General features: G+C 38.5%; 1 protein-coding gene across 1 annotated transcript; it reads left to right on the top strand.

Annotated features, from left to right (window-relative positions):
• Positions 1 to 15,983: 15,983 nt before the first annotated feature.
• On the top strand, positions 15,984 to 16,960 carry LOC107775150 (vacuolar iron transporter homolog 4-like). Its single transcript, XM_016594840.2, has one exon. The coding sequence runs from the start codon at positions 16,166 to 16,168 to the stop codon at positions 16,823 to 16,825; it is 660 nt and encodes a 219-aa protein (XP_016450326.1). The 5' UTR covers positions 15,984 to 16,165; the 3' UTR covers positions 16,826 to 16,960.
• The last annotated feature ends 259 nt before the right edge of the window (positions 16,961 to 17,219 follow it).

The following is a 17,219-nucleotide window of genomic DNA, read 5'->3' as shown; positions in this document are numbered from 1 at the left end:
TATATATAGGGGTTGTAGTTGGGGATTCTATAGACTATATTGCATTTTTCTTCTCATTCATAGTGGAAAAATCTCTCTTATTTTGCCCCGAGGATTAGGCTTAGTCGAACCTCGTTAAATGCTTGTGTTGATTTTTCTTCTCTATTTGCTTTGTGTGAGATTGTATGCTAGTTAACCCACGATATTCCGTAACAGAATCAATGTTTGGTTATAAAAATTTTTGAAGTTGAACAAGTTAAGGGTTTTAATTAATAACTCCGCAAAACCTTCAAAAGGATAACATGAGCTAGGTTCAACAAGGATGATCATATTCTGTAATAACTGGCACAATACTTACAATACTCGAGACCAAGAAGGGAGACTAGCTTAAATTAAGAAGGAAAACCATCACCCGTCTTAGCATTTACACTAACAGCTTGTTTGGATGGTTGTTACCTATTGTTTCGTATTGTATTGTTACTTTAAATAGGATGCTTGTTTTGATTGTTACTTAAATTTTATTATATCGTATCATTAAATCCGTCGTTACATAATGACAGAATGTGCCACTTCATGTAACGAATGATTTGGCGTGGTCGCATCGTTACCTTATCTTTTTCTTTCAATCTCACCTTCATTATTATTAAATAATTTTATTTTATCATTTACCCTATTTTTTTATATATCGTATCATAATTTTTCTTTATAATATTACAAGTTTATTCTTCATATTGCTGATGTGTGATATTATAAAACGACGGCAAACGATACAATCTATCCAAACATTATATTTATCAAACGATATAATACAATACAATATAATACAATACGATACATATATGAAACGATAGTAGAAACCATATTTGTGATTTGTCAAGTGCACAATAAAATAATAGAAGAAAACAAGTTAAAAAAGAAAGTGCATAATAAACCCACATTTATGATTTATCAAGTGTATAATAAAATAATAGAAGAAAACAAGTTAATGCTATTAAAAAAAGAAGAAGAAGAAGAAAGAGCAAAGGAATATTGGAGCCAAATGTGTTTTGTTTATATAATATTAGGAATGTTGGGGTCCCTTTTGACAAATAGGTCTGCTTGTATAAGACAAAATAGCATTTTACATGGCGTGTATATCCGATTATTGGTAGTGTTTGCTGCACACTGATCCCAACATTATTATTTAATTCTCATGTTTTTGGTCATCTTAATTTAATAGTACTACTTAGTAAGTTATTATAGAATGTGTCATATGGGGATATACTTGGATTAGTGATACCATTTTAATAGAAGTAGTATTATTTAGTGAATATACTTTATGGTGGATTTTTGGACTAAAAACTGGTAAAGTTGTTACCATGTGACAAGGAGGTCACGATTTAAGCCGTGGAAATAACATCTTGTAAAAATGCAGGGTAATATTGCGTACTATTGACCATTGTGATCCGACCCTTCCCCTGACCCTGTGCATAGCGGGAACTCAGTGCCTCAGACAACTCTTTTGTACTAAAAGCTGGATATTATGTATAATGTAAAACATGTGTTACGTTTTTCGTACTAAATAAGTAGGGATAATTTTTATTTTTTATTTTAAAATTATAATTAAGCTTTTAAGAGCATTAGAGAATGGACCTTTTTCTTTCAAGAACCAATGCTACAAGCCTATACCCGTTCTAAATTATACTCTCTCTTAGCACCCAAATCGTCCCTTAAGTAATGGCAAAAGTCTAAGTTTGGGGGGAGAAAAAAGAAAGAAAACAAAGTGGTAAAAGGTACAAAAGCAAAAGGAAAGAAAGGCGATGAAAAAGAAAGAAAAGAAAAAGACAAAAAGAAAGCCCAATGTGCAAAGAATAAAACGGGATTCAAGAAAAAAACAAAAGTGAAAAAGGTGTGGAATAAGTAGAAAAAGGAGAAATGTTTTGAATTGCATAAGAAAGAGTGACAATGTGTCTCTCTAACCCCTTGAAAAGAAGTGAAATACTCAAAGAGTCAAAGAGAATTGTGGCAAAATGAATCAAAAGAAGTGCTTAAGAGAAGATGGAACCCATATAGACCAGCAGCTTTTCCTACCCAGAACCAAAAACCTTCACATTGACTCCACAAAAGCCCTATATGATCTTGAGTTGGATGACACTCGCATTAGTAGATACTTACATGAGGGTCAAGCATATGGTACTTAGAGCCGGATTTGTGACCTTTCATTGAGAGAGACGAGTGAATTCCCATTAACCTTGGTTTGCGTGCTTATACTCTAAAAGGCGAGGTTTGCTTAGGGAGAGTTGAGGATGTGTTAGTTTGGGTTCCACAGCGACATAAAAGTATTGTTCATAACCTCTTGTGACCGTGATTCTTGCTTAAGATTGACTAATTACATTTAATCTTCTCATCTGGTAATGTTTCACTTAGTCCTTGTGCATTCACTTGATAGCACAAGTGAATGTGGTAGCGGTGATAGCTCCTTCTGGTTTTTGGGTCGTGGTTTTTTCTGTGTTTTCAGGAATTCTCGGAGTATTGGAGACAAGTTAGGTGCACGAGCACTGGCAAAGGAGAGCAACCTGGGCGAGTGTCAGCAAAGGGTGGTAGAAAGTGGTGCGTGAGCGTACAACTACATCGAGTACAGCAAATCAGTCACAGGTTTTGTTATCGGGAGTTGGTACCTCCTGTTTTACTGTTTCCCTTTTGGTGTTAGCTAAATTACTGTTACTTTACTTCGCAATAGTTAAACCTTTCAACTAGGATACCAGTTACCACTTGTTTCCTTCTAGTTTGATTTGTGTCCGTTGTGAACTAGCGAGTCTTCTCTAGATTGTCGTAGGTGTAGTGGTTGCAGTCTGGGATGATAGAATAAGGGCATGTCCTCGGATGGGGCAGAGTGTGGGGCTGGGGTCAAGGGGTGGGTCGGGTAGCAGGGGAGGCAGAGGGGGCAAGGGAGCCTATAGTTTGAGAATCGGGTCATGGAACATAGGTTCACTAACGAGTAAATCCATAGAGTTGGCGAAAATCCTGCATAAGAGGAAGATTAATATAGCGTGTGACCAGGAGACTAGGTGGGTCGGATCGAGGGCGAAAAACGTGGATGGGTATAAGTTGTGGTACTCTGGTGTCCTGAGGGGTAAGAATGGAGTGGGTATCCTGGTAGATAGCCACCTTAGAGAGTCCGTGGTAGAGGTCAGACGGGTGAATGATAGACTAATGACTATTAAGTTGGTGGTGGGTGAGGGTACTTTAAATGTCGTTAGCGCGTACGCACCGCAAGCAGGCTTGGATAAGGATATTAAGAGGAATTTTTGGGAGGGGTTGGATGAGATTGTTCGTAGTATACCGCCTTCTGAGAGGTTATTCATAGGAGGAGATTTCAATGGTCATATTGGGTCATCTGCAGGTGGGTACACTGAGGTGCATGGCGGCTTCGGTTTCGGGGAGCGGAACGGAGGGGGCATTTCGCTGTTAGACTTTTCCAAGGCTTTCGATCTAGTCATTGCGAACTCGAGTTTTACGAAGCGGGATGAACATTTGGTTACTTACTAAAGTTCAGTGGAGAAGACTCAGATTGACTATCTACTCCTCAGGAGATGCGACAAAAGGTTGTGCGATGACTGCAAGGTTATCCCAGGTGAGACCCTCTCAATGCAGCATAGGCTTTTGGTGATGGACATTTGTATTAGGATACGGAGGAAGAAGAGGTCAGTACAAGGACGCCCCAGGATTAGGTGGGGCGCCTTAACTAAGGATAAAGCTAAGGAGTTGGAAGGAAGGTTATCGGCAATGGGAGCTTGGAGAAGTAGTGGGGACGCAAACACAATGTGGTCGACGATGGCGGACTGTATAAGAAAGGCGGCGAGAGATGTGTTAGGGATATCTACGGGCCACAATGGTGGACACAAAGGAGATTGGTGGTGGAATGCAGTTGTCCAAGGTAAAGTGGAAGCAAAGAAGGCGGCTTACCTGCGGTTAGTAGGGAGCACTGACGAGGAGGAGAAGAGAGAGAACAGTCAAAGGTATAAGGTAGCTCGGAAGGAGGCGAAGATGGCAGTGACGGAGGCTAAGACGACAGTTTTTGCTCGTCTGTATGAGGAACTAAGGAATAAAGGCGGGGAGAAGAAGTTATTTCGACTCGCTAAGGCGAGAGAGAGGACAACTCAGGATCTGGACCAAGTGAGGTGCATAAAAGATGATGACGGCAAAGTTTTGATGGGAGATGACTAGATTAAGAGGAGGTGACAGACCTACTTTCATAAACTTCTAAGTGAAGAAGGGGATCAGGATATTATACTTGGGGAATCGAGGAATGCTGATAGTCACCATGAATTAAGTAATTGTAGGGACATTGAGATTGATAAAGTCATTGAGGCAATGCGTAAGATGAGAAGGGGCAGAGCTACTGGGCCAGACGAAATTCCTGTTGAACTGTGGAGGTGTGTGGGTAGAGCAGGCTTGGAATGACTTACTGCATTGTTTAGTGTTATATTCAAGACTAATAGGATGCCTGAAGAGTGGAGGTGGAGTACAATGGTCCCGTTGTATAAGAACAAAGGTGATGTCCAGAGCTGTAACAACTATAGGGGCATCAAATTACTAAGTCATACCATGAAAGTTTGGGAGAGAGTGGTAGAAATGAGAGTGCGAAGGACGGTGTCTATTTCAGACAACCAGTTCGGGTTCATGCCGGGGCGATCTACCACAGAAGCTATCCACCTTATTAGGAGGTTGGTGGAACAGTACAGGGATAGGAAGAAGGACCTTCACATGGTGTTTATTGATCTGGAGAAAGCGTACGATAGGGTTCCTAGGGAGGTCTTATGGAGCTGCTTAGAGGATAAAGGGGTCCCGATTGACTATATTAGGGTGATTAAAGACATGTATGATGGAGCTAAGACTCGGGTTAGGACAGTAGGAGGCGACTCTGAACACTTTCCAGTTATTACGAGGTTGCACCAAGGGTCTGCGCTCAGCCCATTCCTATTTGCCCTGGTGATGGATGCACTGACTCATCATATTCAAGGGGAGGTGCCATGGTGCATGCTATTTGCTGATGACATTATTCTAATTGACGAGACACGAGGCGGCGTCAACGAGAGGCTAGAGATTTGGAGACATGCTCTTGAGTCTAAAGGTTTCAAGTTGAGCAGGACGAAGACGGAATACCTCGAGTGCAAATTTGGAGTTGAGCCGACGGAAGCGGGAGTTGAAGTGAGGCTTGACTCTCAAGTCATTCCCAAGAGGGGTAGTTTCAAGTACCTTGGATCGGTTATTCAGGGGATCGGGGAGATTGACGAGGATGTCACACACCGTATAGGGGTGGGGTGGATGAAGTGGAGGTTAGCGTCGGGAGTCTTATGTGACAAGAAAGTGCCACCGTTACTAAAAGGTAAGTTTTATAGAGCAGTGGTTAGGCCTGCCATGTTGTATGGAACTGAATATTGGCCGGTAAAGAACTCACACATCCAGAAGAAGAAAGTAGCAGAGATGAGGATGTTGAGGTGGATGTGCGGGCATACAAGGATGGATAAGATTAGGAATGAAGATATTCGAGAGAAGGTGGGTGTGGCCCCCATGGAGGACAAGATGCGGGAAGTAAGACTCAGATGGTTCGGGCACATTCAGAGGAGGAGCACTGATGCACCGGTGAGGAGGTGTGAGCGACTGGCTGTAGTGGGCACGCGGAGAGGTAGAGGGCGACCTAAGAAGTATTGGGGAGAGGTGATCAGACAGGACATGGCGCGACTTAGGATTACTGAGGACATGGCCCTTGACAGGGAATTATGGAGGTCGAGCATTAAGGTTGTAGGTTAGGGGAAAGTTGTGAATATTTCTACAGCACAATAGAGTGAGACTAGCTAGTTAGGAGTTAGACGAAGAATGTCATTGATCGTCTATTGATGCAGGGCTTTACCTGCTAGTTTTACTATACCAGCCATCTATTTCGTAATTCGTATTTCGTATTTTGTATTCTGTATTTCATATCTCTTATATTGTTGTTATTTATTATGCATTTTTATGGTACTAATATATTGGCTCCTGTTGCATTTTTTTTAGCCGAGGGTCTCCTGGAAATAGCCTCTCTACCCTTCGGGGTAGGGGTAAGGTCTGCGTACATATTACCCTCCCCAGACCCCACTTGTGGGATTATACTGGGTCGTTGTTGTTGTTGTTGTTGTTGTTATTGTTTCAGTTTTAAAACATAACCTCTGCGTTTTATCCTCTCCAAAATAGAACCTAACACCTAGGTATTTCCTCTCAAACTCCTCCCATCCATCTAGCCAATCATAACAACAATTTAGTCATCCTCAAGATGGAGAACACCATGGTAGCTTCGGAATCGTGAATTCTTCGGTGTTTCACTTTTCATAGCAAGACTCCGCCTTGAAGTAATTTCGAATTTTGAGTAATTCTGATCACGTTTAACTTCTTCTTTGATCTTTGTAAACTTCTACCATAAGAATTGTTGGATCTGTGGTTATCTTGTATTTGTAAATAATGATTCTGGAAATTAGAACGTTAGCTTATAAACATAAATTTAAATGATACAGAAATTAATTCGAGCCCACTAAATTCACAGTGTTTCCTTAAGGAATTTAATCCCCTCCTAGTACCCAAGGTTATAGATTATTTCTTCCCAGGATAGAACGAATTACACACTGGTGTAACGGTACTTCAAACCCTAGTGTTTCAGCGAACACAAAGTTCGGCAGCAAATCACACTTATGGATGCTTTGTTTGTAGTTAAAAATAATGCAGAATAAGGAGGACAACTCAGAAGTCGAATGAAAATTCTGAGAGGAAGGAATGCAAAGTATAGCCAATGTTGAATTCTTACTGAAGAGAATATCATATTGCAATTCGTTTCAGTGTATACGCAGTGTATGCGGAGTGTATATCCAGTATATACAGAGTGTATATCCAATGTATACAAAGTGTATATTAAGTGTATACAAAGTGTATATTAAGTGTATACAAAGTGTTTTGAGTGTTTTTTCCGATGTGTTCTCCTTTTTCTCCAACTTATGCTCTATTTATAATAGTTATTTGAGAGAAATTCACCCCCTCCATGGTGCAACAAGCACTAGTCTATCATGGAGGAAGCACTTACATGGTGGAATGTACACTTGCTTGGTGGGAGGAGAATTTGCACCATTGTGGGAGGTGCACTAGGCTGCTTATTGCTTAGTGTTGCAACACAATACACGGATTGGAAAACATTCGTTACAAACACGGATTATATCACGTTAATATTCACTATTAACAAATAAATTTGGTCCAAAAAAATTAATCAATCGATCGATCATTTGACCAAATCCGAATCCAAATCCCATTTTCCATTCACTCTAATTTTAAAACTATTTCATCTTAAACAAAAAACTCAACAAGAATTCCTAAGAAATAGTTGAAACCTCTATAGAAATGTTCTTGATTTTTTTATGAAACCTCTCTTAATATGGCTTGATTGTTGGGGATGTTCTATATGATTTATTGTGTTGTTTGGATCTGTGAAGACATGGATGGAATCCTGTCTATGAGGAGATGTAGTAAAGTAAAATTTGGTATTGTGTTGGGGGGGGGGGGAATTAATCTACAAAAGAGTCTACAAATTCATGGTCACAAGTTATTCGCGTAAATGTCTAAATGAAGAATTATATAAGCTATGAGCTTGAATTTGATTTTTAATGGTTTGTATTATGTAGGAAATCATTCCTAAGGCTTTTGAGGTCTTGGAAACAGTATATAACTCCATCGACAAGGTATGTAGGGCTTTCTCTATACTTTTCGGCATGACTAGAATTCGAATAAATGTTTATCGAATTGTTTCGTCGGATTCGAGTTATTTCACCTTCAACTTATAAAGATGCTTAGACCTAATCCTTTCTCATAGATTGCTTACTTCAGAGAATATCTATGAATTCTCGATTTTCCTTGTTCCTTATTTAAAAAAGAACTAGAGCCTTTTTGCTCGTTCTCTTTTTGACGTTCATATAAATCATGAATAAGTAACATTTACTTCAAAGGTACTCATAATACATAACTCTCATGTTCTTAGTACTTGTTGGCTCGTGAAAATTAAATATTTTTAGCCACAACCATGATAGTCAGGGAATAATGATGATAGGCCACTTCGACCCTTCTTAGAATACGTCTTTTAAGGTTGGTTTCACATTGCACCTATATAATTTATGATTTAGTATATGTATGTATTTACTTTCATTACCTAGCCGCACTATAGACGGCCGGGTATGATACATATTGTGTAACCACTGATCAGTTGGGATTACTGAGCTTCACGTGGCCGGGTACGATTCTACCGAGCCTTTATTATGGCCGGGTATGTTATGGATATTATAGCCCCACAGAGGGATTTATTATTATATAATGTGATATATTATAAGTAGCGATAGTGAACGACGATTTCACGAGCATACATTTATATCCATGTTGAATTTTAATTCCCTACCGAGGCTAGTTTCAGAATTCAAATTGTCTCTATGTCTCTTCTCTTGTTAATTACATTTTTCATGTTACACTTGTCGCCCTACATATTCAGTACATATATCGTACTGACGCATTTTTATGCATTGTGTTCATGCCCACAGGTTCGGATAGACAAAGCGGCGTGCCTCCTCAGTAGGACCCCCAGGATCAGCGTTGGGTTTCGCACTCCACTTCTTCGGAGGTGCTGACTTTGAGTCCATATGTACTATTACAGATGTATATGTGTGGTTTTGGGCATGTCGGGGGCTTTGTCCTGCCCTGTTGAGATTGTCTTACACTCTTAGAGGCTTGCAGACTAGCGGTCATTGTATATATATATTTTTCGTATCGCCCTATCGGCCTTCTGGATAGCTGTTATACTGTTGTTGCAGCCTTGTTGGCCTAGTTTATATATATATATATATGTCGTGTTGGGCTCTTCTGCCTGCAGGTATATATATATGTCGTGTTGGGCTCTTCTGCCTGTAGGTTATTATATTTCAGATCATATCTCATGGTTGGTTCGCTCGGGCCTTCGGGCATCGGGTGCCAGCCACACCTCCCAAGGTTGGGGTGTGACAGCTTCAAGGCTCAAATGCATCAACAGTCTCTGCAACTGCCAAAGCAAATCCCACTGGATCCGTATATCCAAAAAGATTCCCATAAACTACGTTTGCAAACCTTTGCGGTCGGTTGATCACTCTCTTCTCTCTGCCGGTTGCAATGCTATATGGTTGTTGTTGCGTAGGTGCATCAACATTATCATCTTGATCAATATTTTGCACCTCCTCCACTTCCTCTACTTTAGAACTATTGGGCTGAGCTAGTGGAGATTCAATTTCTAGCTCTATGCGGTCACTGACACCACGATCTATTTCTGCTATTGCCTTCTCCCTCTGACTGTCCAGTGAGGCAGATTCATTGAATGTTACATCCCTACTGATAATTAGCCCTGGAGTCTCTTGATCTGTGCACCACAACCTATTATCTTTCAATAGAAATATGCACTTCTTTGCCCTCGACTCAAGTTTTCCATCCCTCACATGAGCATAAGCAGGAAAACCAAATATACTTAAATTTAAATAATCAGCAGGCGAACCGGACCATACCTCAAAAGGAGTTTTGAACTCAATAGCTGTGGATGGAGATCTATTGACCAAATAACAAGTTGTATTGATTACTTCAGCCCAAAAATCTTTGCTAACACATGAGTGTGAAAGCATGTTTCGTGCCCTATCGCAAAGCGTTCTATTCATACGTTCTGCAACACTATTTTGTTGTGGTGTTCCGACACAAGTGCGGTGTTTCACTATGCCCTCCATGCTGCAGAAATATCGAACTCAGAATTGCAAAATTCCAACCCATTGTCAGTTCGAAGACGCCTAACTTTTTTTTCCGTCTGCCTCTCAACCATCGTCTTCCATTTAATAAATGTCGAAAATGCCTCATATTTTGTTTTCAGAAAATACACCCATACCATCCTTGAGTAATCATCAATCAAAGTCATAAAATACCTGGAACCACTCTTGGAGGGAACTCTGTTTGGACCCCACAAGTCAGAGTGTATATAATCTAACTTGTCTCTGGTCTTATGCTCGGCCTTCTTGATGAACTTTACCTTTGTCTGTTAACCAAACACACAATGCTCACAAAAATTCAAAACTTGATTTTTGTACCCATTCAGCAAGTTCTGCTTACTTAATAAAGACAACCCATTATTACTCATATGGGCAAGTCGCAAGTGCCACAACTGAGACTGATTCAGATCACTTTTCCCAGAAGCCACAACAGCTTCCCCTTCAACTACATTGGCCTGAAGATGATACAATTTAGAATGTAGTTTACCCTTCATGAGTACCATGGAGCCTTTAAACATTTTAAGTATTCCATTCTCGGAGTGAAATTTATACCCTTGATCATCCAAAGTCGAAAGAGAAATCAAATTTCTCTTTAGATGAACATGCCAACACTCAATGTTTCTGATAATTCCGTCGAACATTCTCAATTTGATGTTACCAACCCCCTCTACTGGTAATGGATTATCATCTCCCATATAGACAGTCCCACTCATTTGTTTGTAAGTTGCAAACCAATTCTTGTATGGACACATGTGGAAAGTAGCACCAGAATCAAGAACCCAAGAATTTTGCCCATGACTAGAACTCACAGCACAAACTTCCCCTACATAATCACTATCATCAGAATTATTGCATGTGTCAACAATAGTTTCCGAATTATCTATTTTCTGCTTCCCTCTTTTCTCCTTCAGCTTAGGACAATCTCTCTTGTAGTGACCTTGCTCCCCGCACTCATAACAGTTTTGCTTCCTTGCTCTAGACTTTGATCTTGCGATTGACTTTTTCCTGTTAAAGTCCTTTTGTTGTGTTCTTCCTCTAATCACAAGACCCTCGCCCTCAATTCTGTTGTCTGAAAAACTCTTTTTCAACTCTTTAGATTTTAGTGCACTACTAACATCTTCTAGTGAAATGCTATCTTTCCCATATAGCAGTGTATCGGCAAAAGTATCATAAGACCGTGGTAAAGAACATAACACAATCAAGGCCTGATCCTCACTCTCAATTTTGATAGCCACATTCTTCAGGTCCATTTAATTGAATTAAACTCATCAAGGTGAGTTTTAACAGGTGTACCTTGGTTCATACGAAGATTGTATAACTTCTTTTTCAGGTAGAGGCGGTTTGGCAGCGATTTCTTAGAATACAGATCTTCCAGTTTCTTCCATGTCGTTGCTGCAGAAGTTTCTTCAGCAATTTCCCGAAGAACGTTATCTGTAACGCTCATGAAGATCACACTCAAAGCCCTCTCCTTCAGGTCTTCCTTCTTTGTCTCTTCCATATCTTCAGTAAAATCCTCATCAATTGTTTTCCATAATCCTTGTAACACCAGGGACGATTTCATCCTAATCTTCCATAGACTGAAACTAGAACCTCCGTCAAATTTCTCTACTTCGTACTTTGTTGAAGATGATGAAGACATCTTAACCCTAAATTATGTGTAGAAACCCGAACCTTGCTTTGATACCAATTGTTGCGGAATATCGTGGGTTAACTAGCATAGAATCTCACACAAAACAAATAGAGAAGAAAAATCAACACAAGGATTTAACGAGGTTCGGCTAAGCCTAATCCTCGGAGCAAAATAAGAGAGAGTTTCCACTATGAATGAGAAGAAAAACACAATACAATCTATAGAATCCCCAACTAGAACCCCTATATATATATCCCAAAAGGTTTCAAAACTATAAGAGAAAGGTTTCCCAATTTGACAAGGACTATAGGTTTTCCTTTCCCAAATCTATTAGGACAATGGGTTTTCCTAAACCTATAAGGACTATGGGTTTCCTAAAAATACAAACAAATAATTCAAGCCACAAATAACAGCTTTGTTACTTGATGAGGAATGCATTCAGATGACAATTCCAAAAACAGCTTTTAGGCTGGATGTTAACATTTGCTTCTATGTATATGGTGCAATCTAGGCAAACAAGGTAGTACCCCAACCAAGAATTCCTAGGCCTGCTAACCTTAATTAATTAATCAGATACTTTGAGTGCCTTAAGGAAATCACGGTCAACCTCTTCTATATCATCATCTCTGAAGTAATCTTCTCGTCTCTTCTGCTGTATTTCCTCTTCGTCTTCGATTTCATCATAATGACGATCCTTTAACCTTGCGGCCTCCACTTTTCGCTCAAAATGCAGAGCTTCTTGGCGGCAGCCGCAGCGGCACTTAACTCTAACCCTAGCAAACATTTCTTCAGCCAAAAGCCTTACGGTGGATTCATCACAGCAAACAGTAACAAGTGAATAGGGACGACAGTCCCAGATTCCCAAACTCAACCGTAAGATGTGCAGGCGCTCTTAGACAGACTAATCAGACGAGGAACATCCGCAAATCCGTACCCTAGGGACATCAATTTTTTCCTATCCCACTTCCTTGTTACATAATCACACCTCATTTTTTCTAATCTTTTCTCTTTCTCTTCTATACTTCTACTACTCGCACAGTAACAGCTTGTTTGGACGTTATCTCGGAAAGCCCTACTTTTGCGAAACAACCAATTTGGTGCAATGAATTGTTTCTTATTTTTCTCTTCAATTATGCCTTTACTTTCTAATTTAATTGCTTAATATATTTACAAGACATAATTGGTCATAAATTCGTAAATAATTTTTAATTCATGGTCTTAAATCATTCTTAAATGTAATTCTTGACAAATTTAACATTTAAAACAATTAATAATATTCTAGTAAATTTATTAGTTACTGTACAATACAATATAGTCAAACCAAACAATAAAAATGTTAGTACTTAACAACATCAAATTTTATATCCAAACGTTATATCCATAAAATGATACAATACAATACATTATAAGATGACGAGTAATGAAAAGTTTTATTGTGTGTCTCACACAACTGACATTAGTTGTGTGAGACCTCTTTTTGTGAACTCAAATCTTACACTTTTGGGTCCATAAAATTATGAAATAAAAGAAACCTCACACAACTACTATCATATGTATGACTCACAAATAAAAAATTTCACCTTTGTACCTTCTTGTACAAATCGCTTTTGTTTTCTTCCTATGTTGTCAATTTTTCTTTGCATTCTATCTCTTCCAAAATACGGGGGTACATATCATTAAATTTCTGAGATTCAGTTTTCCCTTCCGATGGATTTCCCATTTAATGTTAGATAGTGAGTTAAAGTGTGGGATTAAGTATGGATTTGACTATGCTAGTTTCTACATCCAGGAATGTCATAGCTGGAGAACCCTGGTACTCGCTATATTAACTAAATACCGGAGTATAAAATAGTAGAAAAGGCAGAAATCTGAACCAATATGCTTTGCCAAAGAGGAGTTCCGGTGAAGAAACAACAATCTCCTATTAGAACACTCAATAACTCTAAACCTCCAAGATTATTATGATTAAAGGCAAATTGCCAACAGTAGTAAATTGCAGTATTTAAAACTAAATGCAGAGAGGGCACATATGAAGATGAAACAAGACACTTTAAAAGGACCAAATCAAAATTGGCAGCCAAAAAAAAAAGGGTTAATTAAATCCTGGAGAAAAAATGACAAGTTTTTCATACATGACTAAAGTTATAACCCTCTATCTTTCATGCTTCATCTCTTTCATAGAAGAGAGCAATACCTTATCCAGCACATTTCTTTTCTTTTTTTGCAGAAAAAAAGAACAAAAATGTGTGTATAAGCAATGGCACAGACAAGATCTAATATTACATATGGCTGATTTATGAACTATAGACTATTAGACTGCATGCATAAGGGAGATGGATCAGAAGCTATAGTCAGATGAAGAAGTTCCCAGCACAATATAGAGAATGCAAATCAAGGGGAAAAAATATTCCCAGCTCCAAAACAATTTCTTGAATGTAAGGCAGCCAAGAACGTGCATAACTAGAAAGAAAAAGAAATATTAAGACTCAAGACACATATCACTCTTCAATGCACTGGTGGCTCAAAATAGGCCGAAGCCTCCAACTGGAGTTCAAAAGCAGAAGTATCTGCCAAGTAGAAAGAAAAGATACCAAGAACCAGGAGCTCGTTGGCAAATGAAGTCTTGCTGTATTGGTTTTGTACTCATTTGGATCTTGAAAACAGACACCAGGAAGAAAAGAACAAGAACCGTCCCCGCGAAATAGAAACACCAAAGCAGAACAAATTAGTGGACCCATATTGCTGAACCCTCCAAGAGTATCTAAACATGTCACCATCTAACAGGAAAACTAACTCTTCCACCAACGATCTTTCCATGCAGAAGCATTCTCGCTCTATAAATTTAAATGCGCACCAAAACTAGCAAGAGAGCCAATCATGTATCCAAAAAAGGACGAAGGAACAAAATAGCCTGCCAAAAGGTTGACAGCATTAATATAATTTAACACATTGTGCTTACTCTGTTTGAACTTCGAAATCATGTACCAAAACCTATGTGTCGGTATTTCAGTAAAGCATATGAAAACTTACGAGGGACAATATTTTTTTCGTTATAGAATTTGCTAAACATAATCAACATTCATCATTAATGTTTAAGAAATTACACTCTTCCTTTTTAATTTTTATTATAACTCACGATACATTTGTAATAGCATTTATATCATTTTTAAAAAGATATTCATGATACGCGTACCCCTAAGACTAGTTACATAAAAAATATGAGAAAACTGATAGAAGATCCCAGCAAGCACCCAGGAAGAAAAAAGACTAATGGGTGATGTGATGTTGAGGTTGAATTAACGGCGTGTCTGAAGCTAGAGGCGCAGGCTTGATTCCTACTTGACTTGTGATTAGAAATCTTTTTTGATTTTTTTCCTGTTGAGTTCGAATAATTGTACACTTAAACTATCTGCTTGATAGCAACTTTATACTATGTAGTTGATAGCAACTTTATTTTATGTAGTTGATAGCAATTTTATGTCAAAGGAAGTGAGCATCCACTAACTTAAAATTTTAGATCCGCCTCTGAGTAGAAAGAAGAGTGCAGACACATTATGAAGCTGGTTCCCGGTGGATTTTAAAGTCATTATGGCCTAAAGAAAATAACTTTAGATAAAAAAAATTAAATAAATAAATAAATGAAGGGCTTGTGGCCTTTGTGTGAGTGGCACACTTATATATGCATGCTTAACCTTAGTGTTGAAAGAACACTGCACCCAATTTTATTTACTAATAAGAAATATCTCCAATATATCTATTCAAGCAATTAGTGCTTTCCTATACAGCAATCCATCCTCACAAGCTCCTTTTCCAAAAGGTCAAAAAGCCATCTGAATTCCCTAGATTTCAAAATTAGCCATTTAGAAGTAAAACACGCACACACAATACACAAAATATAAAAGAAGAAAAGAGAAAAGCAGTAATCCAGTGATCCTTATGACTTTCAATTTTAAAGTTATTCTGTATATTTGAGACATTTGCTAGAAGTTTGTGTAAGTATGTGACCATGTGAGAATATAAGCAAACTGGTTTAAATCCCAGCGGTACAAATTAGCATGCAATATATGCCTAGGCTCTGTAGAATACTGCATGACAATAATGTGTTTTCTTAAGCAAGACTTTTTTGCTCTCCTTTTCTTTTCCTTCCATTTTTCTGTAGTCCTCTCATTTTCAGGGTATTGTCCAGAATAGCAGCTTTACCATTTAAAATTGATAATCCAGAAAAAGAAGGAATGAAAATGATGCATTTTTCAGAAATAGCAAAACTAACGAATTAAATTATGATGAGATGCATTCATTCTGAAAGATTGTACTGATTTCTGAATATAGAAATGCAAGACTTCAGAAAGCTGGCAATCAGCAACCACTATATAGAAATGAAGTGTATAGTTCCGTATAAAATATAACATGTTGCTATATGAGGCTCTTTCAAGAACATCTAAAATGTAACCAATACCACCCACAAGAAAAGGGTAAAATATAAAATAAAATTTGATAGAGTGACTACAGGATATTCTGTTATATGGGTATAAAGGTTTTCTTTTAGTGGATTCTATAAAGATTTTGGCCCAAGGAAAGTAACTATCTTAATACTCTGGATTTTAAAAATGAAGAGCTTTGTAGTCATCCTACTCTATAAATAACAAGGATTGAGTCTTCATTAAACACCCATCTTGAAAGAAAACAATCCTCCTTCTTTAGCTGACAGTTCCTCACAAATTATATACCTTTCTTAATGGCTGCTCAAAACCAAGTACAAATTACCATCCCTAAACAACATGATGACCAAAACCAAGCCCCTGAGGAGGATTTTGACTACTCGCAAAGAGCACAATGGCTTCGAGCAGCTATATTAGGAGCCAATGATGGATTAGTATCAGTTGCATCTTTGATGATGGGTGTTGGAGCTGTTCAAGAAAACGTTAAGACCATGATCCTTACTGGTTTTGCTGGGTTGTTTGCCGGTGCATGTAGCATGGCTATAGGAGAGTTTGTCTCTGTGTACTCTCAACTAGACATAGAGTTAGCTCAAATGAAGAGAGACAAAACAACAGGAGGACAGAACAAAGAACATCAACAGCAAGAAGTAGAAGAAAGTAACAAGGAACAGCTGCCAAATCCATTTCAGGCAGCCGGTGCCTCGAGTATTGCATTTTCATTGGGTGCTATTGTGCCAATTCTTGCAGCTGCATTTATAGCAGATCATAAGGTGAGGCTAGCTGTGATTGTGGCTGCAGTGAGCTTAGCATTGTTAGCATTTGGAGGAGTTGGTGCTTTTCTGGGCAGAAGTCCTATGGTCAAATCTTGTGCCAGAGTTTTAATTGGTGGCTGGATGGCTATGGCCATTACGTTTGGCCTCACTAGATTGATTGGCTCTATGGGATTGGAAATGTGATGGGGACTCTATGTTCTGTTCCCTGTCCTAGCTAATTTAGTTTTATCTGCTCAAGAAATTGATGTTGCACGTCAAATAAATTTCCTTTTGTGTAATGACTCTGGAGTGAAATCTTAAGAATGTATTGAAGGTCAATTTATGATTGTATTGCTGAAAGCATTAGCTACTCCACACAACCTTCAGCTTATTCATGATAGACTAGGCATCAACTGTCATAATCTAATATTTCAATGAACTATATGAATCTTCTGTAACTGCTTAACTTGTCTATGTTTACTTTAGCAATCAACCTTCTGTAACTGCTTCTACTAGTACCCAAAGTTCCAACAAATTCGTTAATAAGAAGATTCATCTTGACCTGATAATGCTTACGCTAGTTATCCACCTATAGCCA

The sequence above is a fragment of the Nicotiana tabacum genome, chromosome 7, assembly GCF_000715075.1.
Source record: "Nicotiana tabacum cultivar K326 chromosome 7, ASM71507v2, whole genome shotgun sequence".
Lineage (NCBI taxonomy): Eukaryota > Viridiplantae > Streptophyta > Magnoliopsida > Solanales > Solanaceae > Nicotiana > Nicotiana tabacum.
Note: the sequence above shows the minus strand (reverse complement) of the source record. Positions and strands in the feature narration are given on the sequence as shown.